The sequence below is a fragment of the Eumetopias jubatus genome, unplaced genomic scaffold (genome assembly GCF_037043125.1).
Source record: "Eumetopias jubatus isolate StellerSeaLion01/CBP00866 unplaced genomic scaffold, mEumJub1_p1.0 scaffold_5, whole genome shotgun sequence".
NCBI lineage: Eukaryota > Metazoa > Chordata > Mammalia > Carnivora > Otariidae > Eumetopias > Eumetopias jubatus.
In genome coordinates, this window is record NW_028274811.1 from 18570407 (window position 1) to 18598170 (window position 27764).

The following is a 27764-nucleotide window of genomic DNA, read 5'->3' on the forward strand; positions in this document are numbered from 1 at the left end:
AGCTTCCTAGGTCACAAACACCCTTACCAGTTACAGTCTTTTGTGATACAATGAGAACAAGCCATTTTATGATGAGTTCAATATGCTAAATTCCATTCAAGGAACATTGTTTGCCTGGTGGCAAAATTGGGTTTGGCAGTTCCTCTGTAAATTTCAAGGGTTAGACTTTTGTAAACTGCCCTAGAAGGACAATTTGTGGTAAAGAAATTTAAGAGCGGATAGAGAGTAGAGGACATGTTCTGTGTGAACTTGGAGAAGACTTTTAGAATTATTTTGTGTTTCACCAAAATTCCACAAGAAAATCAGCACATGATAACAAGGCTCCCAGTAACACTTTGCACACACAGTGATTGAGCAATGGGTACTGTTCTTTAGGACCATAATTTCTTATCAACACTGTTTACATCCAGAATGCTCTGAAAACCAAAAATATTTTCTTGTATGTTTGGCACAAATTGGTTTTTTTCATAAAACTTGTGTTGAACTGTTATGTCTTTATTTCATGGATTTGTTGGTTTCACTGCAGGAATAGTCAATGTTTGATTATAATATACTGTTCCAGACTTCTGTGTGTCGTCCCAGCCTTTTTACAAAATATGTGGTGTATATACACTGTGTCACCTGTCAAAAATCCCCTAAAATTCCATATTCCAAAACATGCTTGGCTGCAGGAACTTTGGAAAAGGGCTTGTGGAAACTGCATTAATTTGCTTCTACTTCTTGTTTCTTCATAGAAACTACTCAGCATCTTATTCCTCTGAAATGGAGTTTCAGTAAGATGCTAGTAAATTTTAGTTTTTTTTTTTTCTCTTGTAAATACATACATACCAAGGGGCACTTTATTTTAATCTGTATTTGTTTAACAGTTGTTGAAAGCTTTTCTATTTTTTTTGGCACTAAGTTATTAACCCTGGTCCTGTGGGCCCCAGTGTGGTCCCAGGAGCATTGTGTAATTAGGATGCTCGGGATGGAAAATGTTTCGGGTAACTGGCATAGCCGAGTATTCATCACACAGTTTAGTCCTTGGGGTTATATAATTTTACCTCTGCACATGGTAACTTCATGCCAGAACACCTGCAGGCAGTCCTCTTTTCACATATCTTGGCTTCCTTTTTTCACAACAGAAAGAAGCAGGGGTGTGGTTGTAATGCCTCTGTTTTAGTTTCCTTAAACTTCCTTAATTTGTTTTTTAAGACTTCACTGCAAAAATCTATATACTTAACTCTGGCTTTTTTTTTCTTCCCCTGGACCATCTTTTCTGTTTTTTTTTCTTTTCTCTCCTTTTCTTTATTACTCCACCCTCCCCTTCTTTAAAATATTTATCTCAACAAGAGAAGTTCATGGTTATGGTATTCTGAATCAGAAAAAAATGCCCTGCTGGTGGGAAAGGTGACATAAGTCTGCATATTCTGGTATCTCTCCCCCCCCGCCCCCCTAGGAGGACCTTACTATAGGGGAGTGATTATTGTACTGCTTGATAGTGTTCTGTGTACATGGTCTTTGCTTTCTTTGCCTGCCTAGACACTGAGGGGTGATGGGGTGGTGTGCACTGTGGTACACGCTTTTTCAGTTGTGTTTTTGAATTCACCAAGATAGTGGGTATTTTACTGTGTAGTTACTAATGGAAGATTTAGAGCTTACATAGTTAGGTTATGTGCACTTGCTGTGTGCACTGAAAAGTGCTGTAATTCTCTTGTACATAGCATACTTTATATTATTGTTTGTTTAAGCTGTGTGATGTCAGGGATTGTGATTGTCTTGTGTGCCATTTCATTTCCTGTATTTGGCACATGATAGACCTCTTATAATTACTTATTTGTTGAATGAATGGATTAATCATTTCATCTTTTTTGTTAGGGAGAATTAACATGGAAGAACCTTGATTAAATGCCTCCTGAGGCACTGTGCTCACTCCAAACCAATTTAGTGTGCATCATCATAGTTGTGTGAGGTATCTCAAACAAATAAATTGGCCCTACTTTAAATATGCTAATAAACACAAGCATCTGACATAGTTACTCAGGCTTAAAAGTAGAGAAAAACTTTATAGAAAGGTTTTCTTTTTTTAAATAGCAGAAGTCAAAATTAAAGGCATTTATGGGCTAGCCAGAAAATTTGAAGGAAGTATTCAATTTTTTGAACATTTCACTTAATTATGATTTTGTCGCAAGGTATTTTTTTATATTAGATAAATTTTTTCCTGTTTTTAAATTTTTGCACACTAAAGTTCACTCCCCCTACTATTAGTGCACGAAACAATTCCATTAGCTCCAGATATTTCCCTCCTGCTGCCCATTTGTAGTCAACCCCTTCTCCTACTCCCAGCCCCTAGCAACCCCTGATCTGTTCTCAGTTTCTGTAATTTTGCCTTTTTCAGTTTCAGAATAGCATATCAATGGAACCATGTGGTATGCAGCCTTTTAAACCTAGCTCCTTTCCCTTTGCATGGGGTATTTGAGATTCATCCAGGGTGAAGAATGTGTCATTTCTTTTTGCTGCTGAGCAGTATTCCCTTAACTGAATGTACCTCAGCATGTTTATCCATTCACCATTTGAAGCATTTGTTTCCCGTTTTTGGCAATTAGGAATAAAGCTGCCCCAAACATTTGTGTGCATTTTTCTTCTCTTTTTGGGAAATTGAAGTTTTCATTTCACTTGGTAAGTTCCTAGGATTGGAATTGTTGGTCATATGATAAATATATGTTTAACTTCATGAGAAACTGCCAAACTTTTCCTAAGCAGCTGTATACTGTTTTGCATTACCACCAGCAATGTCGAAGAGTTCTAGTAATAAGCAGTTCCTGAAATTTAAATTTGCTATCTTGAATTACTTTTTAATAATTAGCTTGTTAATTTGGTTGCACACCAAAATATCATGACCATAATATTTATTGTGAACATGATCTTTTCATTGCCATAGACCTATCAGATAGATAGTGATTTAGGGGAACCTCAATTTTTAGGGAATGCAGTCTTCATGATGTTTCAGGGCTTTTCTTTCTGGGCCAGGTGAGCCAGCCCTGATCTCTGTAAGAAAAACTAGGCGCCTGGGTGGTGTAGTCTGTTAAGCTTCCGACTGTTGGTTTTGGTTCAGGTCCTGATCTCAGGGTCGTGAGCTTGATCCCAACATCAGTTGGGTTCTGCACTCAGTGTGGTCTGCGTAGGACTCTCTCTCCCTTTCTGCCACTCCACCCTACTCTTTGTCTCTTTCTCAAATAAATAAATCTTAAAAAAAAAAAAAAAAAAAGAAAAATTAGGCCTTAACCCTGGTGCCCGTATTGGGACTTAAATTGTCTTTCAGTTCTGTGTCTTTGTCTTCTGGCTACAGCATTTACTTGGAGAAGGATTTTCGTGGTTTGGTCTGGGCAGAAAGAAATCCATAGTCTGGAGAAGTGGTAGTTTAAGCTTTTCTATCAACTTATTGCAAGTTTCATTCTAGAATCTTATAGAAGTCAACTTGGTTATCCATGATTTATTGTCGGTTATAATATCAAGTTCTTTCTATGATGAGAATTGACAATATCAGCTTCCTAAGTAAATTCTCAAATGTCAAATTCTTTTTCTTTTTAAAGGTTTTATTTGTCAGAGAGAGAGAGAGCACAAGCAGGGGGAGGGGTAGAGGGAGAAGCAGGCTCCCCATTGAGCAAGGACTCCAGGATCATGACCTGAACCAAAGGCAGACACTTAACCAACTGAGCCACCCAGGCATCCCTCAGATGTTGATACTCTTGAGTGAACCTTTTAATTTTGTGCCTTTGCCTTGACGTGACGGTTATTTGTAAATATATATTTTTACAAATTTAGGGAATTAGCACTGTAGTTAAAAAAATGTAATTTCATTATGAGAACTGTGTATGAAGCAGCTACTGACTTTTCTGAAGTACTTTCTCATTTATCTGGCATAATCAGTCAGCGACCTGTTAGATAAATTAGGAGATTGAATCTATACTAAAATATTTTATTTTAGTATTCTTTTAAAATGATCAGCTTTATGAGGTAGTACTCTTCTCAGTGTTTTCTAAACATACTCAGATCTTGCTGAGTCAGGGTTCTCATTCTGCACATCAGTTATAAAGTGTGCTGTGATGTATAGATTGTCTGAATTTATCGAGGTGTAAAGGTTGTCTTTGTTCTCTGTCATATTTTTACTAGTTACTTCAATTGTTCCTACTATGTTTGATTTTCTAAAAATAACCTTACTAGAATTATTTTAAGATTAAAGTAAAATATAGTTTAGGGGCTCTTTTTGTTTAATGAGCAAAATATGCATTTTGTGACTTTTAGTGCATTTTTTTTCTTCTGGTTCATAGCTATGTTTTGAAGATTTGAAACTACAGTATAGGGGCACCTGGGTGGCTCAGTCTTTAAGCGTCTGCCTTCAGCTCAGGTCACGATCCCAGGGTCCTGGGATCGAGCCCCGCATTGGGCTCCCTGCTCCCCCGGAAGCCTGCTTCTCCCTCTCCCACTCCCCCTGCTTGTGTTCTTGCTCTCTTTGTCTCTCTGTCAAATAAATAAATAAAATCTTAAAAAAAAAAGAAACTACAGTATAAATGACCTTTGATTCGTGAGGTGTTATTCCACTTGTTGAATCTTCTTAGAGCTGTAAATTGCCTGCCTGTCCATACCTTTTTTCCTTCTTTCTTTGAAAAAAACATGATCTTATAAATTAACATTCCTAAACTTCTAAGTGGTAGTTTGTTCACTCATTCATTCATTCACTCATTTATTCAACAAACTTTTAATAAACATCTGCTATGTATTATGTGTTATAATAGATAATGAGGAGATTGAGTTCAGTAAAATATCCTTGCCCTTCAGGACATCACATAAAATAAATGGGCTATCTTAAGGTTGAAAAGTAAAAACATTGTGCCTTGTCTTTCCTGTAAATTGGTTGTAAAATGTAAAGGTTTCATCAGGTTCACTTTAAATTTTTTTTCTTCCATCAGGAAGCTCAAAGGTTATCTTTTTTTTTTGAAGTTGGCAGCAAGTGATACTTGCCTACTTCTATTAGTTCATTAGGAATTGCATAGTGACAATATTTGAATTCTATCATTTCTTACTTATTAGATGGGAATATATTTAAAGAGAAAATTCCTCTCATCAGTTAGGGTTGATCCTCATTATTAACAGATTCTATATTTGCAGATTTCTCTGCTTGCTAAAATTAATTTGTAACCCCCAAATCAGCATTCTTGGTGCTTTTCCAGGCATTCATGATATGCACATGTTCAGATCGGCAAAAAATGTGTATTACCCAACATGCATGTTCCCACCCAAAGCTGAACAAGGTGATGCTCTGCCTTCTTGTTTTGCTTTTTGGGGTCTATTTAATGCTTTTTTGGGGGTGATTTTGCTTTTTGAAATGACCCCCAAATGTAGTATGGAAGTGCTGTCTAACGTTCCTGAACTCAACCTGTATGATTTGCTTTATTGAAAAAAATGTGTGTTACGTGGGCTTAGTTCAGGCATGAGTTTTAGTGCTCTTGGCTCTGAGTTCAGTGTTAATGACTCAACAATACATATTAAATAAGGCGTCCTTAAACAGAAACATCCGTGAACAAGACTGTGTATTAATCGTTTGATGAAAATGTTGTGACCAAAGACTTGCAGGAACTGAACCCTTTATCTTCCCTAGGAGCATTGGTCCATTGTTCCTGTTTCAGAGTTTGCTACTTTATAGAACATAACTCCTGGGAACCAACTGTTTTTAGTTTTGCTCAGGTACAGAAGGATATCCTTTTTAATCAATATAAAAAATATACTTCAGCGCCATGGGAGTCATGAAGTCGATAGGCTTGAAAGGGCATGGTGAGACCTGTTCTGGGACAGGTTCATTGCTATATCCCCAGACCCTTGGACCATGCTTGGTACAGGGTAGATATTCAGTAGGTATTTGTTGAATGCAAATGAGTGCCCCAAAACAGAATATGACTTTCCTTGACAGCGTGGAGTTAAAATTTAATACTGTTCCTGTAATTGGGATTTGCAGCCATATTTGTATTCTTATAGTGAGATGACCTGCTCATAGAGATTGATATTGTGAATTTTTCATTAATAGAAATTTCCTGTGACCTCTACTTGATTTTTCATCCCCATCATGCTTAAAGGGGCAGGAGATGAGGGTGAGGTATGCTTCTCTGGCTGCACATGTAATAAATGTTTAGGGGGCTGGACATTTTCAAATTAAACATTCCTTCCTATTCCAACCGTTGAGATTCCTTAGCTGCGGTAAGGGGTATTACCAATGAGAGTATAAATTTACCTGTGAAAATAAAAAGAGGAGGCACAAAAGATATTTTGAAGACCTATGATATAGTTGTATCCTAGTTACTAGAAGAGAGTCAGACCTGGATAGTTAGAAAATTTACTTAATTAGATATTCTGTAATGTTTATGTTTATTAAGAAAATTTCTCATTAAAAATTGACTCAGTTATAACATTATAATTTAGCATGTTTTGATACTCCTATGCTGTCATGTATTTATTACATCTTTCAAACTGAGAAATACTTTTTGACCATAACTCATAGAAATCTGTTAATCACAACCTGTAAAAATGTATTTTACATTGTGACCCGTGGATACATATACATTGATATAAAGAACAAAAACAAAATCTCATTGAACAAAACTATTCTTTTTTTTAAAAAAGATTTTATTTATTTATTTGAGGGAGAGAGAGAGAATGAGAGATAGAGAGCACGAGAGGGAAGAGGGTCAGAGGGAGAAACAGACTCACTGCTGAGCAGGGAGCTCGATGTGGGACTCGATCCCGGGACTCCAGGATCATGACCTGAGCCGAAGGCAGTCACTTAACCAACTGAGCCACCCAGGCACCCTGAACAAAACTATTCTTTATGACATATGTGCATTCCATTTTATTTTCTGTATAATACTATTTCATTTTAAAAAGTGCTGCTCAAGACTTCTTACATTAGTTTAACAACCCACTAATTTAGGGTCATGATCCACACTTTGGAGAACCCTGCTCTAATAGAACTGGTGGCAATTTTTAGACTAGAATTTCCTGGATCTTGATAGGAATATACAGGGGGCATCACTGAAGTCAGGTTTCAAAAATGTAAAGTACTTTTGACTATAGTTACTAAATGTTTCTGAGACAAAATAAGTTTCTGTAGTATGTAATTAGAGAAATTAATCTCCATTTTTGACATTACAGTTAATGATTTAGCTTTTAAAAATAAGTGTTGAGTCTTTTCTTAGACAACCACAGTTGAGCTCATGCCAGAAACCAGTAACTGGGACACTTGCTGCTAATAGAAGCATGTGATATACCGGCTAGCCATCACATCACAAATATTCTTACTCATTTAAATTTCAGAGAAGCCTGGAGACATATATTGTAATGTAATTATTAGAGACTGAATAAGGCATTTGACACACTGAATGGGTCATTTAATATACTAAATATGGATTTTTTCATTTAAGTTATAAAGCAGTGACAAGTTATTAAGATATCAATGCTGTGACATGTAACATGTGAAAAACAATTTTTAAAATTTACATTACTTCTAATTTTGTATTTGCAAAAAACATTGACTAACATATTGAATAGGAAAAGGTAACCATAGAACATTTTCACACTTAATATTACAGATACATGGAACAATTCTATATGTATTGCAGCAATATTTTAGAAGCTAGATGGAGTATTAATAAGCATTTTAAAAAATTTAGAACTGCTCATTAATATTTGAAAGCTTTCGCTAACTCTGGGTGGTTTTTTGAGGTAGAACATACTATACTGATATGTTCTCAGACTGCTTACTCTGTTCTATGTAGTTGCAATCTGAAGAAGGTCAGTTGGCTCTGTAATGTATTAAATTATTGGCCCATGAAGATTAGAGAATCTGATTTTCTCTTTTATGTTTTGAAGATTCATCATTGATCATCAAATTAGAAGTATGCCAGTGGCCTACATTTCTGTTCATCTAATCAGATTATGTCTAATGTTTTCTGTATTTAGCAGCTCTTTTTTTAAAATCTTTATTAGTGGATGTTATGACATCAAAATTGTATTTGTTTATGAAAGCAAAACAATTGATTATTTGTATTTGTATGTCAATTCTTGAGGATAATTTAAAAATACATCCCTTTAATAAATTATGTCTTTTAAATGTAGGTATTTAAGTCAGTATGCTGAGAATAGTGATAGAATCAAACCTAATTTGTAAATATTTTGTTACTCTTTATGCACACTCATGTAGCTTTATGCACATTAATTATAAATCCATGTCCATTCTTTTGGTTATAGATGGTTTAGGGTTTTAGTTAAAAGGGTAGTATCTCTTAAATAAAAGTTAAAATATCCTTAAGCCATATAGATCATTATTTAATTTGCGTTATCAGGTGTATGCTAGACATATTTGTATGATACTTTGTTCTCTCAGTTTTTATTTCTCTAGATGCCTGATTTTTAAGTTTTCAAGCTGTGTTTTTCCATTCTCTTCCTTGTAGTTTTTGAATTTAAAATTTCTCAGAGAAATTTTCTGTTACTACTATTGACTGCCTCTGTAGGTATAATACAGTACTAGGATTATTTGTGGGCTTTTAGCAACCAGGGTAATTTTAATGGTCATTCTGAATCTTGTATCTGCTTATATTTCTGTTTTTGCTTGACTGTTAGAAGTCAGAAAAATAAATTTGTTAAGTATGGGTACTGAACTGCATGGTATACATTTTGTATTTAGTATTACATGGTTATATTTCCAACATGACCTAGCTTCTTGCCTGATTCCTTACTTGAAATTTTTCTCAGTTGTTTTGTAGTGTGTGTATTGTAAACTGCCCTAAATACTTTTCTCTAACAAGGTTGGCTTTTAAATAAAGTACAGATATTATTTAGTTTTTAGGATAGATTGTTGCTAAAAATGTATCTATAATTTCGTGAGAAAATGACACACTTTTCAGTGGTTCTTAACTTTTTTGGGTAATATAATCTTCTTACAATCTGTGGAAAGTTATGGATTCTGTCTTAAAAAAATGCTCAGGAGGTCCATGGATTTCAGGTTAAGAATTCCACAACTGTTTCCAGTGTTAGTGGATTGTATTTTCATTCAAAGTAAAGTAAACCAAACCAAAACAAAAACTATGATTTGTAGAGGCACTTACTACTTTACTTTTCAATAACTAGAAATATTCTTATTGGATTTTGATGGTGATTTTTAATTATTATAGGGTGAAGGCTACTTATTTATTCATGGTAGAATTAACATTTTTATTAAATTAATGACTGCTAGAATATTAAAATAATAGAGAAAGATGTAAAAGTAATAGTATCTTGCCTCATATCTCTAGTATTTGAATTTTTCAGTAGATAAAACCACTTTTTTTTTTCCTTGAGGAAGAATTAAAAGCCTGTCGTTAGGTCATAAGAGGAGAAAAGATTCCTTTGTAAAGGATCGTTTAATTAGGATCATAGATAAAAAAAAATTTGGTATTTAAAGAATGGGTCATTTTGATATTTTTCAGGAAGGAATACTGGGAAGCTGAATAGCAGTTCAGTAAGTTTTCACAGACCTTAATATTTAAGTATATAGATTACAAACTTTCCCATGACTGGTTCTAGATTCCTCTCTCCCAAACCCCTTATGTTAATTAACTATCTCTGAATCTGAGGATGTATGAAAGAACTTTTAATTATTTCAGTTTTAAATGCTTTAGGAGTTATTTCTGTAATTTAAAATAATATGCATATACTGTTCTCTTTAATTCTATGTCAAATTATTTTAAGTAGGCTCCATGCCCAGCATGGAGCTCAATGCAGGGCTTGAACTCACTACCCTGAGATCAAGACCTGAGCTAGATCAAGAGTTGGACACTCAACCGACTGAGCCACACAGGTGGCTTTTGCCCCTATGTGAAATTAATAATTTTTTTCTAATTTTAATTTAATTTTTTTCCAGCTTTACTGAGGCATAGTTGACAAAATTGTATGTAAACTGTACAATATGCTGTTTTGTAGACATTGTAAAACGATTATGACAATCAAGTTATTTAAATTCATTACATAGTTACCTTTTTTTTTTTTGTGGGTAGTAAGGATAGTCATCTACTCCCAGCAAATTTTAAATATACAATACAGTTTTATTAAAATACAATACAGTATTACTAACTGAAGTCACCGCGCTGTACATTAGATCCTCAGAAGTTATGGATCATATAACTGAAAGCTTGCCCTTTGACCTACATCTCTCCATTTCTCCTAGCCCCTGGCATCCACCATTCTACTCTGTTTCTATGAGTTTGACTTTTTTTTAGAGTCTACAAATTAATGATTCCCTATAATATTTGTCTTTCAGTCTGGTGTATTTCACTTAGTTTAATGCCCTCGAGGTTTATCTATGGTGTCCCAGTGGCAGAACTTAGCTTCTTTTTTTATGGCTGAATAATGTTCCATTGATTATAGCCAGTTTTCTTTTTCCATTCATCGGTGACAGACACTTAGGTTGTTTCCATATCTTGGCTATTAGGAAGTAGTGCTTCAATGAACATGGCAGTGCAGATATCTCTCTGAGATACTTATTTTAGTTTCCTTTGGATAAATACCCAGAAGCAGGATTACTGGATCGTAGGGTAGTTCTATATTTGATTTTTTGAGGAACCTCCCTATTATTTTCCATAATGACTGTACTAATTTATATTCCCATTAACAAGTGTACAGTGGTTTGCTTTTCTCCATATCCTTGCCAACATTGGTTAATTCTTATCTTTTTGATAATAGCCGTCTTAATAGGTATAAAGTAATACCTGATTGTGGTTTTGATTTGCATTTGCATGATAACTAGTGATGTCGAGCACCTTTTTTGTATACCTGTTAGCTGTTTGTATATCTTCTTTGGAAAAATGACTATTCAGATCCTTTTCCTATTTCTTAATCACATTATTTACTATTGAGTTGTATGTGTTCCTTATATATTTTAGACATTAACCCCTTATTAGACATATGATTTGCAAATATTTTTTCGCATTCCATAGGTTGCCATTTTATTTCATTGGTAGTTTCCTTTTGCTACAGAAGCTTTTAGTTTGATGTAGTCCTACCTGTTCATTTTACTTTTGTTATCTATGCTTTTGGTATCATATCCAAAACAATCATTGCCGAGACCAGTGTCAGGAAGCTTTTTTTCTATGTTTTCTCTTAGGAGTTCTGGTTTCAGGTGTTATATTTAAGTCTTTGGCCCATTACGAGTTAATTTTTGTGAATGATGTGAAATAGGGATCCAGTTTCATTCTTTTGCATGTGGATGTCTAGTTGTCCCGACACCATTTATTGAAGAGGCTGTCCTTTCCCCATTTTATGTTTTGGTGCCCTTGTCAAAGATTAGTTGATATGTATATGGATTGATTTCTGGGTTCTCTGTCCTGTTCTATTGATTTATGTGTCTTTTTTTTTTTTAATGCCAATACCATATTGGTTTGATTTCTGTAGCTGTGTAATATAGATTGAAGTCAGGAAGTGTGATGCCTTCAGCCTTGTTCTTCCTCAGGATTGGTTTGGTATTTGGTCTTTTGTGGTTCTCTATGAATTTTAGGATTTTTTTTTCTTTTTTTTGTTCAGTGATAAAAGCCCTTGGAATTTTGGTAAGGATTGCATTGAATATGTAGATCACTTTGGGTTATTTAATCATAACAATACTAATTCTACCAATTTAAGAATATAGGCTATCTTTGTTGTATTTGTGCCTCTTCAATATTTTTCATTAATGTCTTAACACATTTCAGTGTATAGGTCTTTCACCTTGGTTAAATTTATTTCTAAGTATTTAATTCTTTTTGATCCTATCATAAATGGGATTGCTTTCATAATTTCTTTTTCAGAGCATTCGTTGTTAGTATATGGAAGTTCAACTGATTTTTGTATGTTGATTTTTGTGTCATGTAACTTTACTAAATTTGTTTATAATAGCTAACAGTTTTTGGTAGAATTGTCAGAAATACATCATACCAAAACTAATGGGATATAGCAAAAACAGTTCTTAGTGGGAAATTTATGGTGATAAGTGCCTATATTAAGAATAAAAAAAGACCGCAAATAAAGGAATGTAAGTTTATACTTCAAGGTAAAAGAAAAAAAACTAGAAAAAGAACAAACTAAGTTCAAAGTTAGCAGAAGGAAGGAAATCATGAGATCAGAGCAGAACTAAGTGAAATAGAAACTAGAAGAACAAGAGAAAAATCACAAAATGAAGAGCTGTTTTTTTAAGGATAAAATTGATAAAGTCTTAGCTAGAGTAAGAAAAAAAGAGAAGACTCAAATAAAATTAGAAATAAAAGAGGAGATACTGCAGCTAATACTGCAGAAATACAAAGGCTCATAAGAGACTCTTGTAGGCAGTTATATGCCAACAAATTGTGTAATCTGAAGAAATAAAGTCATAGAAACAAACAACCTACCAAGACTGATTAAGGAAGAAATAGAAAATCTGAATAGACTTGTAAATACTAAGGAGATGGAATTAGCGATCATAAATCTCCCAACAGCAACAACAAACCCCAGGACCTGATGGCTTTACTGGTGAATTCTACTAAACATCTAAAGAAGAATTAATACCAGTTCTTCTGAAACTCTTCCAAAAAATTGAAGAGGAAGTAATGCTCCTAAAGTCATTTCACGAGGCCAACACTACCCTTATGCCAAAGCCAGATAAGAGCACTACAAGAAAAGAATATCACAGACCAGTATCCCTAATAAATATAGATGCAAAAATCCTCAACACAATACTAGCAAACTGAATTTACTAGAACATTTAAAGGATCATACACCATGATTAAGTGGGATTTAAGCCTGGAATGCAAGGATGCTTCAGTGTTTGCTAATCAATAAATGTAATACACCACATTAAGAGAATAAAGGATAAGAATTGTATGAGCACCTTAATAGGTTCAGAAAAAGACTTTGACAAAATTCAACATCCGTTCATGATAAAAGTCTTGAGAGATTCTGTATAGAAAGAATGTACCTCAACATAATAAAGGCACATGTGACAAGCCCATAGGTACCATCATATTCAATGAATTCAATTCAATTGAATTCAATCAATTCAATTCAGTGAAAAGTTGAAAGCTTTTCCTCTAATACCAAAAACAAGACAAGGATACTCCCTCTCACCACTTGTATTCCACATAGTACTGGAAGTCCTAGCCACAGCAGTCAGACAAAAAAACAATAAAAGGTATTCAAATTAAAGGGAAGAAGCAAAATTCTTTTTTTTTTTTTTTTTTTTTTGCAGAGGCATTGTCTTAGAATTTTCTACTAAGAGTGATGAAATTTTAGCTCACACATTTCCACTTACCCTTCTGTCTTTAAATGTTTGGATAGTTATTATGTTTACTTCCTCTATTATTGCTTACCTTTGACACTTTAACAGTCTTAACATCTCTGTTTTGTTCTAGCAAATTTTACATTATTATCTTTTTACTCGGTACTTTGTAAGGTGCAGATATTCTTATTTCTCTTGTTTTTTTTTACCACTTCTACTCCCCTTAGCAGGTGAGCATTTGTCAATTGTATCAAGGTTGGAAAAATTTATATTCTCTTCTGTAACATTTATCTTGCGTTTTTGGGGTAAGATTGATTCTAAAAGCTGAAAATCAATTAACCATGCTTGCACTGTTAGGACATGCAGGAGGACCAAGTAGTATGCTAGAGAGAGTGAGTGGGAGAGAGAGGGAGCATGAGTGGGGGAGGTAGAGGGAGAAGCAGGCTCTCCAAGCAGGGAGCCCAATGCAGGGCTCGATCCCAGGACCCTGGGATCATGACCTGAGCTGAAGGCAGACACTTAATTGACTGAGCCACCCAGGTGCCCCAGTTAACATACAGTTTTATATTAGTTCAGGTATACAATATAGTGATTCAGCAATGCAGTACATTACTCATTGCTCATTGTGATAAGTGTACTCTTTCATCCCCATCACCTGTTGCACCTATTTCACTCATCCTCACACCCACCTCCCATCTGGTAACTGTCAGTTCTCTATAGTTAAGAATCTCTTTCTTGGTTCGTCTCTCTCTCTCTTTTTTCCTTTGTTTTGTGTATTAAATTCCACATATGAGTGAAATCATGTGGGATTTGTCTTTCTCTGACTGACTTATTTCGCCTAGCCTTAAACTTTGTCACTTCATCTGTTATGCAAATGACAAAATTTTATTTTTTTATGGCTGAATAACATTCCATTGAATATACCATATCTTCTTTATCCATTCATCTGTCGATAGACACTTGGGCTACTTCCATAATTTGACTATTTTAAATAAATAATGGTGCCATAAACAGAGGATATATTTCCTGATTAGCGTTTTATTGGCCCTTTCTGCTCTAGCCCAGGAAAATTTTCTTTGAAAATTTTTCTTAATTTTCTCTGTCCTCCACAATACTTAAAATTATTAGTTGGAAATTGGAGGTGTTGGATTGCTTCATCCTATGTGTTTTCCTTTATTTGTTTTCTTATTTTTGTTTTACATATTAAGATTGCCTCCCCACTTGGTTTTTGCTTTTTCCATTTAATGTAGCATTATTTTATCATTGTCCCTCTGTATTACTGTTCTTCTCAGAAGCCTCTGAGGATGATTGTTTTTATTTTTTGTAGTTTTTCTCTTACTTTGTGTGAGTGATCTCCTTTTTCCAGATTTTTCATTTGCTTTTTTGTTTGTATTTTTCTTTTGCATAATTAGCTTTCTTCACAAATACTGTAATTCTGGATTGTTGGTTCATTAGTTTCTTGGTGTCATGACAGACATTCTTTCAGCTATACCCAACACCAATAGACCATGAGTCACAAATCCAAATGCCCAAACAAGTAAGGCAGGTAATATGTATGAGTGAACCAAGCAGAGAAGAAGACAATAAGGAATTCTGGGGACTACAGCAAACTAGAAAGCAAATACCCCACTTGAAAGGGGCAGCTATTACTCAGCTGTAAACACTGTCATTCCCATTCAGGAATCTAGACATTCTACTACAGAAGCCTTTCTTTTGGTGAAATCTCTGTAGTTGATATTTGTTGAGCACTTACTATACTAAGTACTTTAAATAGATTAATTCATCAATTCTCAAAACTGTAAGGTACTGTTATAATGAATCCCTATTTTTACCAACAAGGAAACTAAAATTTAAAGAAATTACACTGCATGACCCGCATCATGAAGTTAGTAAGTGGTACAGTGGGAATATGATTAAAAGAATTCCTGAGTTCATATTTTTACCCACTTTACCTCCTAATATTGTTTTTGCTAACTGACTGACCTCTCAAAATACAGACTGTACCTTTCTGTACCAGAAAATACAACAGGTGAGTAAGGAGGTGATCTGCCAGAAAGAAGTCCACAAAGGCTTCCTAAAGGAAGTTAGATGAAATAGTAAGCAGGAATGAAAAAGAGGGAGGCAGGGGCAAAATGGGGGAATGGGAAAATTGTTACTATTACTATTTCCTATGTAAAACAAAACAAAACAAAATAAAAACAAACCTCTAAAGAAGCCAAAGGAGGGTCCAAAGGAGAATATGGGGGGAGGGGAAATTATACTCTGGCATCACAGAATAAAACCTGTCCCCATTTGGCATTCTGAAGAATTACTTGCCTAAAGACTGGTTCCCTGAGTACTTATTCTAATGTGGAAACTAACAGTCAATAAGTACCATGACAAAAGGTATTTGCTTTCTAGTTTCCTGTAGTCCCCAGTGTTCCTTATTGTCTTCTCTGCTTGGTTCACTCATACATATTACCTGCTTTACTTGTTTGGGCATTTGGATTTGTGACTCATGGTCTATTGGTGTTAGGTAAAGCTGAAAGAATGTCCTCAATTTTCAGAACTGATTTTTCTTTGGTACTAGGATGAATCACTGCAGAAGGCAGAAATGCAGACAGTAATAACAGAGTAAATCAGGCAAGGGAACTCCGTCTCATCCAGGAAATTCTTGGGAGCACGGTAGCACATCGGTTGGCATATGTGAATAATGCTCACGGAGGTGTTTCAGGTGAATGAAGAGCCTGATGTTAGGAGGCTGGTGATAAGTAGCTGGGAGGGCTCTAAGTAGGAATCATACACCTAAAACCTGGAAATGTTTAGAGATAGAAATAACTAATTTATTAATCTACAATATCTATTGACTGCTCTACATGCCCAGTAGTGTACTAGGTTCAGAGATCATGAAGTTACATACAAGAGTCGTCATCAAATTTGACAGGAAATTTTAATACTGTGCATAATTTGTAAGAGTATCCTTAGAAATCTCCTCGTCTAATCCTATTTTATAATTATTAAAATAAGCATAGACATATTAATCGTTGCCCAAGTCTTTGCTATTAGTTGTGTTCCAAGACTTCTTTTTTCTAATCCTCCGTAGGGAGGTGGCATCAAAGAGGTCTGGAAGCACATAGTGAGGGTCCCCAGACCTGGGAGAACTGTTACATTAGAGCAGGGTACAAAGATTGGAACTTAGGTATGAGAAGAGGTTATATTACCTTACATAAAACTCATTCTTAGGAAATGGGAGTTAGAGATTCTTTCTGGGGACTCGAAGAAGTAAGTGGCTATGTTGGAGAGGCCCACATGGCAATGAGCTATAGGCAGCTTCTAGGAACTATAGGCATTGTGTAGGACGTGAGGGTGGCCTCCATGCCAGAGCCAGCAGAAAGCGGGGGCAAAAATGTGAATTCTGCCCATAATCTGAAAGGGCTTGGAAGATTATTCTTCCCTACTTTAGTCTATAAATGAGAATGCAGCCTAGCTGATACCTTGAATGAAGCTGTGAAGTCCTGAGCAAATGACTCAGTTGAGCTGTGCCCAGACTTCTGATCCACGGTAACTGAACTAATACGTGTGACTTTTTGCTAGTTTGTTACACAGCAATAGAAAGCTAGTACTTTTGGTCGTGTCCAAGTATATTGTATTCTTTAGTGTTATAATGAACATAGCGCTTTACCATCTAATTTTGAAATACCTTGTCCACCCTGTCCTGTGATTTAAAAGCATGACAGTCAGAGCAGTTTGTGGTGTGCTGTGCAACAGTGGGAAATGACAAGCGTGCCACATGTGTTCTCTCACAGCTACTCAACTCATGTAGCATGAAGCAGCCATAAATATATGTGAATTAACATGGCTTCATTCTTATAAAAATTTATGAACAATAAAATTTGAATTTCATCTAATTCTCATGTGTTACAAAATGCTATTATTATTTTAATTTTTTCCCCCCAACCAGGTAAAAATGTAAAGACCATTTTTAGTTTGCAGTGTATGAAACAAGCCACAGGCTGAATTTAGCCTGTAGGCCGGAATTTGTGGCTGTAGTGAGTAGCCAAACTTGTAGGCGATACTGATACTGTTAGTAGATAGTTGCTGTAATTGGGAAGGTACTAGCGCTGTTTGAAATCCTTAATAAGAAAATATTTTAATAAAAAATCTAGTTTATAAAAATATTCTGAAGACTAAAAAATCTATTATGGGTTTATGAAGAGTTTCTTGAGTGTGGTGAACTGGATGGGCTAAAACAGAAAGCAGCTTCATTTCTCACTAACCAGTATTATTATAAATCTACTTTGATTATTTCTACTTTTGTCACTCATGGATGATATCTTAGCTTCCATTGATTTCTTGTCACATATTTATAAGAATAAGTTCACTTTTGGTAATGACTTATTTTCAGGTATTAAAAATACCCGTTCTGGTTTTGATGTTCAGTGTTAAGCTAATTCATTGCTTCTTTCAACCACTGTCTCCCCACCTCTCACTTTCAGGCCTGGCTCTTGGTTCTGGAACTTTGGGGAAGGGGTTTGGTTGTCTCCTGACTCTGTCCCCCATTCATTACGCTGGCCCTTAATCCTCTACAGTTCGAATTGGGTGGAGGGATATGAAAGCGAAAGGGCAGAACTCCTTCATTGCTGTACACAAGTATGTGTATGCATTACAAAAAAGGTCTGGAGCATACGCACCAAACTGAAAGTAATGGTTATTACCTCTCCATAGGCAAGTGGGATGGAGGACAAGGGGTGTGGGTATCCCAAGAGGTATTTTTACTTTATCTTTATTATTTGAATTCTTATTACATGTAGATTGTGTTTTGGGTATTTGATTAAATATAAACAAAAAACTACATATTGAAAATAACATGAAAAATTGCAAAAGGAAAATTACTTCTAGAAGTAATAGAAAAAGTATAGAAGTATATAGAAAGGCCCTTTAAGCTTCTAAAGTAAAGTACTAATATGTTCATTAACTACGAAAAGTAACATTTTCAGATAACTTATGATAATGTTATAGGATGGAAAAAACATGAGCTTTCAGATATAGCATGAAGTTTTTTGGATGTGGGTTATTTCTAAAAGTCAACATTTTGAAGTGTCGTTGACATACAATATACATAGGTTTTAAGTATCATTTTATGATTTTGGGCAAATGTATACACCTGTGTAATCCTTTCCCAGTTAAGATGTAGAACAGTTCCTTCCCCCAGAAAGTTTCCTCATGCTAACTCTTCACTCAGATATCCCAACACCCTAGGCAACACTGATGTAATTTCTATCACCACAGCTTATTTTTGCTGATTCTAGAACTTCACGTAACTAGAATCATATAATATGTACTCATTTGTTCCTGACTTCTTTCACTCAAATATCTGAGAGATTTTATTAAAAAAATTATGTTCTTTTAATATATACAGAGCTATTGATATTTTGTTTCATCTTGTAATCCTGTGTTGGATTTTTTAAAAAATTTGTCCATTTCCTTTTTTTTTTTTTTTTAAGATTTTAATTATTTTAGAGAGAGAGAGAGTGCACAGGAGGTGGGAGGAGGGAGAAAGACAAGCAGACTCTACACACTGAGCTTAGAGCCTGATGTGGGGCTGGATCTCATGACCCCAACATCATGACCTGAGCTGAAATCAAGTCAGTTGCTTACCCGCCTAAGCCACCCAGGTGCCCCAAGAAATTTGTCCATTTCATCTGAGTTATGAAATTATTGGCGTAAAGTTGCTCATAATTGTCCTTTATCCTTTTAAAATTTCTAAGATCTTCAGTGATGTCCTTTCTTTCAGTATTGTTATTGGTTATTTGTATATTTTCTCTTTTTATTTTTGATCATTTTTTGCTAGGAGTTACCAGTTTTATTGTCCATTTTCGGAGAATGAATATTTTGGCTTTATTTACTTTCTCTATTGTTTATTTTCTACTTATTGATTTTGTTCCTTGGATAATTTCTTTGGATTTCCTTTCAGGTTCATTGACACTTTATTCTGCTTTATACAATCTACTTTTTTTTTTTGAGAGAGAGAGAGAGTAAGAGAGAGAGCACGAGAGGAGGGAGGGTCAGAGGGAGAAGCAGACTCCCTGCTGAGCAGGGAGCCCAACGTGGGACTTGATCCCGGGATCCTGGGACCATGATCTGAGCCGAAGGCAGTTGCTTAACCAACTGAACCCACCCAGGCGCCCTCCAGTCTGTTTTTAAGTGTATCCAGTGAAGCTTTTCATTTCAGATATGAATCTTTTTATTCTAGAGTTCCCATTTTTTTGTAAGATAGTTTGGCATTTATCTGCTGAGACTACTCCTGTTTTCACTCATTAAGACTAGATTTTCATATAAGTCCATGGGATATTAATAATAGCTCTATTAAAGTACTTCTTAAAGTGATGTCTAATTTGCTCTTTTCTAACTTTTTAAGAAGAAAACCTAGATCATTACCTAAAAGTGTTTTTAAATGTAGGCATTTTAAAGCTGATTTTATTCTAAGCATTGATCTAGATACAGTTTACAAAATTGAATATTTCATTATTATTTTGTTTTTTTCTCATTTCTCGTGATTTTTCAACTCATTATTTAAAAGTGTAATTTTTTTTTAAAGATTTTATTTATTTGAGAGAGAGAAAGAGAATGCATGAGCAGGGGGAGGGGGGAGGGGGAGAAGCAGGCCTCCCGCTGAGCAGGGAGCCGGATCCGGGACTTGCTCCCAGGACTCCGGGATCATGACCTAAGCTGAAGGCAGACGCTTAATGACTGAGCCACCCAGGTACCCTAAAAGTGTATTTAATTTTCAAATATTTGGGGATTTTCTAGATCTCATATAATTTTTGATTCCTTTTTAAATTCTATTTTGATCAGCGAATGTGCTCTGTAATATTTCAGTTATATGAGACTTAAATTATGACACAGCATATGATCTTTCTTGGTGAACATTTAAGGGAAATAGTCTGTAGTTTTTGGATGTTGTATTTTATAAATGTCAGTTTAAGTGCAGGGTATTGATGGTATTAGTTTAGATCTACTGTATCAGTATACATCCTGATATTTTTGCCCCCTTTTTAATTTTTTTAAAGATTATTTATTTTAGAGAGAGAGAGAGCATGCGAGAGTGGGGAGGGGCAAAAGGGAGACGGAGAGAAATATCTCAAGCCGATTCCCTGCTGAGCGTGGAGCCTGATGTGATGGGGCTTGATCCTATGACTCTGAGATCATGACCTGAGTGAAAACCAGAGTCAGTCCCTCAACCATCTGAGCCACCCAGGCGCCCCTTGATATTTGGTCTTCTATTTTATCATTTATTGAAACATTGTTAACATTTTCAATTTCGATTGTCTTTTTTCCTTTGATTTTCTTAGTTTTGGTTTTGTTAATTTTAGTTTTTTTAGTTTTTTATTTTGCTCATATGTATTTATGATTTTTATGTTTTTCAGTTTCACTGGTATTTTTGGCATTATGAAATGGACCTCTGTATCTTTGGAGATATTTCTTTGTTTTGCTTTGTGTGATAATATTACTTTGTTTACTTTGTATGATAATATTATAGCTTCTCAAGCTTTCTTACACTTGCAATTTGCATAGTGTATCTTTGTCTCTTTTTACTTTCAGTCTCTTTGTGTCTTTGTATTTGAAATTGTTTTTAGAGATGAATCTAGTTGGATGTTTCTTTTTTATACAGCCTGACAATTTTCCCTTTTGAGAATATGGTCCATTTTCATAGTCCTTTGTGTGTTTTTGACTGTAGTGTCTTGCTCTTTGTTTTCTTTTTGTCTCATATGTCTTCTTTCTTTTTTGTTTTAATCAGATGTTGTTTATTGTTTTTATATTTTGTCTTAGCTGTTTAGTTATTCCTATTGCAGTTAATTTTTTTTTGGCCTAAGTATTAAAATATACATTCTTTACTTGTCATTGGCTACTTAATATTGAACCACATCATTCTCCACAAATATAACAATCTTAAAATAATGCAGTTCCATATACTACCCCCCCATTTTTGTTGTAATATATTTTACTTCCATTTTTGTTATAAATGACACTAAAAATTTATTTGTGCTTTAATCAGTAATTTATCTTTTAAGGAAATGAATACCCATGCATTTCTGATTTCCAGTGCTCCTAATTTCTTTTTGAAGTTTCACAGTTCCTCAATTTGTAGGTTAATGTTTTTCACTGAATTTGGGACAGTTTGAACCATTGTTTATTTAAATATTTTTTTCTGCTCTATTCTGTTTATTCAGTTTAATAGGACTTTAACAGCTATTTAGTAGTTTTAAAGTCCTGTTTTCTAATTCCACTATCAGGATCATCTTGGAGTCTTGTTTATTTTGTAGCTTGGTTTCCTGGCTTTGGGTCACATTTCTGCTTATTTGCATGTCTGGTAATTTTTAATTGTATGCTAGATATTATAAGTTCAACATTGTTAAGAGTCTGGGTCTTTTGTCTTTTTAAGTATGTTGAGTTTTTTTATGGAATGGAGTGAGTTTAATTTATGCTTTTCTTAATCCTATCTAGGCTTGGTTTTAGGCTTTAGTTGAGTCCTGGAGGGTAGTCTTTACTCTAGAGTATGGTACTTACACTTTTTTTTTTTTTAAAGATTTTATTTATTTATTTGACAGAGAAAGCGAGAGAGGGAACACAAGCAGGGGGAGTGGGAGAGGGAGAAGCAGGCCTCCCGCTGAGCAGAGAGCCTGATGTGGGGCTCGATCCCAGAACATCGGGATCATGACCTGAGCCGAAGGCAGACGCTTAACGACTGAGCCACCCAGGTGCCCCTAGAGTATGGTACTTACTCTTAAGACCTGGTCTTTGTGGAGTCTCAGCTGAATTCCTGCAATATTAATGAGTTCCTTCCACCATGACTACATATGAACTTAAAGCTCTCCCAGCACTGTGCAGCCTTTAGTATGTTCATTATTCATTTAACCCCATAGTAGCCTAGGTATTTCAGAATATTGCCACCCACATGTGTAGTCTAGCTTTCTGCCTACCACTGTCTACCCCCAGAACTGTACCACTGCCTCACCTTGTGTACCACATCCTGCAAATTTCACTTGTTTCAGCAGTGACTGATCTGTGATCACTGTGTACGACCTGTGTTTCACCTCCCGGTACTGTTGCCGGAAAATTACCCCTCCCTAGAGAGCTTGGGTAAAAGTGGGACTCACCTTATGTGTTTGCTTTTTCTTGAAGATCACAGACCACAGTGCCTGTTATTCAATACCTGAAAACAGGTGCTTTATAAGTTTTATTCAGTTGTATAGTTATTTACAGCAGGATGAGAATTTCAGTATCAGTTACTCTGTTATATTTGGAAACGGAATAAGCAGTATATGTAGAACTCATTCAGTTTTACGTATACCAAACAGAGGCTTACAGTTTTATCTGCAAAATATGAGTATGGCAGAAATAATAAGAAACACCTTAAGCACATCGGGTATTGGGACTAATTGCCTATTTGGGGGATTGCTGGGAATTAATCAGAAAATACTATTTGTTTCAACTCTTGTTGTGATTGCATTATATAATCAGTTTCAGAAATAGGAATAAGAAGTCCTTAATATTGATCCTGGTTTCTTTATTAGTGACTATATTTTGAAGTCATTTCTTTAATTGCAAAGAATAGGAATCCACTCAAAGTGTTCAAACAAAAATTGGAGAATTGCTTAAGCTTGCAAAATTGAGGTATGTTAGATGGGTGAATTTCCTAGAGAAGATGAATGGGGAAGACTCCTCCAAAAGCCTTTTTTTGAGCTTTAGTGTTTTCATGTATATATTAGAAAATATAAAAGCACATCTTCTCCACCTGATAAGGTGGGTGCCAGTATTTCTTAACCTTGTGAAATTACGTTTTTTTAAAGGCCTAGTTCAGATGTTATATAAGAATTGTTTCCCGTGATAGGTGGCAAGAATGTTCTTTGCATTACCACTTTTGAAGTCCATTTCCACATATCGTTATAAATAATAATAAATATTTATTAATAAATAGTATTTGAATTATTTCCTTTTTTTAAGAATTTTATTTATTTATTAGAGAGATAGAGAGAGAGTGAGAGCATGAGCGGGGTGGGGAGGGGCAGAGGAAGAGGGAGAAGCAGGCTCCCCAGTGAGCAGGGAGCCCGACGCGGGGCTCGATCCCAGGACCCTGAGATCAAAGTGGAAAATCTTATATTGACTTACTGGTAAAAACTGAAATGGCTTTAAGTTGTAGGGTCTAGATTAATGAATGTATATTGGCTTATGAAATAGCACGTTTTTGATATATTTTTAGTTTTTAATAAATTTCCTTTGTTTTTGTTATCTTTTTGTTATTAAAGTATAGGAAAGAGACTAATGGTTACTTTAAGTCTACTGTGGTTTAAGTGGGAATCAAATAACAATAATCCATTGCTTGAACTTATGGTATTAATATCCCCAAAATGTTTTTTAATTCTTTAAGTTGACTAATTTTCTTTTCTAATATTCTAGCTCTCTATCAATATCAGCTTACATCATTGAAAAGATAATTTTGAAGATATGTTTTGCTGAAAAGACAACTGAGAAAAATTTTACGAATGGGATGAACACGCTCCAGTTAACTGACTACCTACTGCAATTCGAATGTTAACAATTACCCACCTGGTACAGTTAACCTAGTGATGTACCTGTTCTCACAATACCCTATTTCATTGTGCTTGTCTTGATTAAAGAATTCAAAGTGGAGTACCGCAAACTTGATATGGATAATAAAAAGAAAGACAAGGACAAATCAGATGATAGAATGGCACGACCTAGTGGTCGGTCGGGACACAACACTCGAGGAACTGGGTCTTCATCCTCTGGAGTTTTAATGGTTGGACCTAACTTTAGAGTTGGAAAAAAAATTGGATGTGGCAATTTTGGAGAATTACGATTAGGTAAGACTTTTGTTTATTATGTTGGAAGCATTTTTTTTAAACTGAAAGTACTTTCTAATGAAAATGATATAGTTATTGTTTAGTTGTTTAATTGTGATAATTTAAAAGAATATAAATGTTGGAAATTTCTTTCGTACTTGTATTTTCATTTGTAAGGAGTTCCCTAGTATATGAATGTCTGTTTACTTGAGATCATCCATCCGGAATATGAGAAAAAAGAAAGTAAGTTAAAAAGCCCCAAAAAGCTGAAAAAAAAAAAAAAAAGACCCGTGAGGAGCCATTTGCAGTGTATTATTTAAGAATGATATTTAGGTTGCTACCTTTTCAGATTTGAAAACATGTCGTAACTGACTACTTTAGGAGGGTGTGTATGGCTCAAAGTCAAGGTAATATATTGAAACTGCGTAAAAATCAGTGAAATTGGGGAGCCTAGGTGGTGTAGTCGGTTAAGCATCCAACTCTTGGTTTCTGCTCAGGTTGTGAGATCGAGCCCTTGCATTGGGCTCTGCATCCATTGTGGAGTCTGCTTAAGCCTCCTTTACTCTCTTGCTGCCCCTCCCCCCTTCTCTCTCTCTCCAATAAATAAACCTAAAAAAAAAAATCAGTGAAATTTACATTGTAATTCCATCACCACCCACTCCCCAACCAAGTACCTCCAGGGTGGGGCTCTGAAATCTATATTCTTTTTTTTTGGAGACCCAGTGGGAGTGGTAGGGGTAGAAGCAGAGGGAGCGGGAAAGAGAGAGAGAATCTTAAGCAGGTTCCATGCCCTGCTTGGAGCCCTAGGTGGGTCTCAATCACACCCTGAGATCATGACCTATAATGAAATCAGTGTCTGATGCTTAATTCACTAAGCTACCCAGGCGCCCCAAGAAACCTATATTCTTAACAAGGGACACAGAGTACTGATTCAGTTTATTTTTGTAATCAGACTGCTTTGGTAAACATTGGTCTAATTAACCTCCCAACTCTACATTTAAGGCAATTGAAACTCAGTGAGGGAAGGTTGCCTGCTAGATGTCACACAGCAATTTAATGACAGACTCAGGACCAAAATCTAGGCTTTTAACTGCTAGTACAGTAGAGATATGGCTATCTTGAATGAAGAGAACTAACACGGCAGCATGGTTATATGGGCATATCAGTACTGAGGTTCCTTGAGGGCTTTGGTCAATGGACCACCAAGAATGGAAACTTGCGATGTAAAAAGGAAAATTTAGCTTTACAATTTTCCTTAGATATAACCCCACTTTTTAGAAATCCAATTGTATGTTTATCTACTCAATTACTTCTCCTTTTCATCTTGTAAAACACCCTAATTTGTAGTTAGTCCTTCATTTTAATAGTATTTTGTGTTGTTAATGTGCATTAAATCTTTTCATGAAGCAAGCCAATAAAAGGCAAAGACATACTTTGTAAAGAACTGTGATTGATGTGTTTGGCAGACTCTTGCATTTTAGTAGGGACTCACATATTTGAAAGGGTGAATGTTTTACACTTTATTTTCTGAAGGATATTGAGTTGGATATTTTGAAATTCTTAAACTGTTTCTGATTTTGGAATTGGAAAACAAGGTTATTTACTTGTGTAACTTTGAGCACCCTTCATCCATCCAAAATGTACTGCATGTCTGTCATGTAGGAGGCATGATTTGGCACTGATAATACTGGAAAAATATAAAAATTGTACAAGTCAAGTAACCACTTGGGGCCTCAAATTCCTCAACTTTAAAATGGAATTATTTCTACTTCCTAGCTTATTGTGGAGATGAAATTTAGATGATAATGTAAAAGGACCAGCACTGTACCTGCATATTTTAGGAAAACAATGATTGTTCTGCTTCCTTAAAAGATGATATCAAGATATTTGTTCTGTTTTAAAATTAAATTGATGGCATGTTGTATGTACTTTTATTTAAATTTATATGTATAAATTAGCTCTACAGGTATATATTTTTCATATGTATGTATTTGTATTCTTCCTATCTCTGTGGATATGACTATATTGGCCTTTTTTATTTAAAAGTGGTTTCATGTAATTTATTTCAAAATAACTACATACGTATATGTTTACAAATACATTTATGTGTATGTATACCTCCGTGTGTGTGTGTGTGTGTGTGTCTGTACACGCAAAGCGAATCTAGCTGACCCTTTTCACCGGGACAATATGAGAAACTGTGTGTACCATATACAGAAACTGTATATGCTACATATGGTGAAAAAGCAGTAAAATACCCCTTTCTTTTACAGTCTGTGAATAATCAGGAATAGGAATAAAATGATTTATTAGTCTGTCCATCCATCCCTCCATCTATCCATCCATCCATCCATCCATCCATCTATTTATCATCCACCTGGCTGTGTATCTATATCTAATCTGTCTATGGTTATTTATTGTATGTTTGTATATATTTGTTTAAATGTATGATCTGTACTCTGTGTATTTGTGTTTTATGTGTATTTATAATATATATAACATCTATACTTACATAGCTAATTTAGTCATTTTATTCCTTTTTATTGATAGGATACCAAAGAAAGCAGCATTTTACTCCTTTTATAAAGGCCCCAGATAATGTTTCTGTATAAAAAAAGTTGTTCAAAGCATCATTCTTTATATAGCTGTGTAAACATGCTAATGTTAATAGGTGGTTTGGATTCTAAGAGTGCTTGCTTTAAAACAACATTAATAGGCACATCTTGAATATTTGATTCCTGGCCCTAAAATTTTTGTGATTAGTATTGGGTGAGAAAAAATATAAGGTGTACATGTTATAGGGAAGTAACTTTCAGCAAAGATGCTGTTCTGTTGGCATTTTGGGCTGGATGTTCTTTTTTTTTTTGTAGAGGACTGTTCCAAGTACCTCATGTTGTTTAGAACTCTCCTTCTAAACAACAACTTCATGTTGTTTAGAACAACTAAATAAAGGTTGTACCTCCACATACAACCCCAAATACCTTTCCCCTGCCGTTTTCAAATGCCCCAGGTATGATGCACCATTGAAACTGCTCTTACAGGTAATTATTAAGAAAAAAAAAAAAAAAGTTTGACATAAAACTGTCCAAATGCTTTGAGATTTAAAAAAAAAAGGTAAACATTTTAGGGCGCCTGGGTGGCTCAGTTGGTTAAGTGACTGCCTTCGGCTCAGGTCATGATCCTGGAGTCCCGGGATCGAGTCCCGCATCGGGCTCCCTGCTCAGCAGGGAGTCTGCTTCTCCCTCTGACCCTCTTCCCTCTCATGCTCTCTCTCATGCTCTCTCTATCAAATAAATAAATAAAATCTTTAAAAAAAAAAAGTAAACATTTTAAATAATGTAAATTACATTTATGTAATTGATAGTACATTTTTATTTGTTTTTTATTGTAAAATGATTAATGTATTTTTGGTTTTATTTTATCTTTATATGTATTGGTGGTAAGACTTGCCTTCTTCCTATTTGTAGATCTGTGTCTAGCTTAGACAGTCAACCGAAACCCCTAGAAATACTGGGGCACTGAATGAGAACAAACATAGCTAGCTAAAATACAGTGTTTTATTGTATATATTTCTTCGTTTTTCTTCTATTATGTTTTGACATCTTAAAAAAATCTTTCTGCCTGGGGAGAGACTA

The 27764-nt window shown here is 35.1% G+C and overlaps 1 protein-coding gene across 5 annotated transcripts in view; it reads left to right on the forward strand.

Annotated features, from left to right (window-relative positions):
• Nucleotides 1–27764, forward strand: part of CSNK1G3 (casein kinase 1 gamma 3) — a 107485-nt gene that overhangs the window by 11161 nt on the left and 68560 nt on the right. For all 5 annotated transcript variants that reach the window (XM_028103562.2, XM_028103558.2, XM_028103559.2 and 2 more), the window contains exon 2: nucleotides 23723–24150. In XM_028103562.2, the coding sequence (XP_027959363.1) occupies nucleotides 23973–24150 (178 nt within the window). In that variant the 5' untranslated portion in view covers nucleotides 23723–23972. The remainder of the gene's footprint in view (nucleotides 1–23722; nucleotides 24151–27764) is intronic.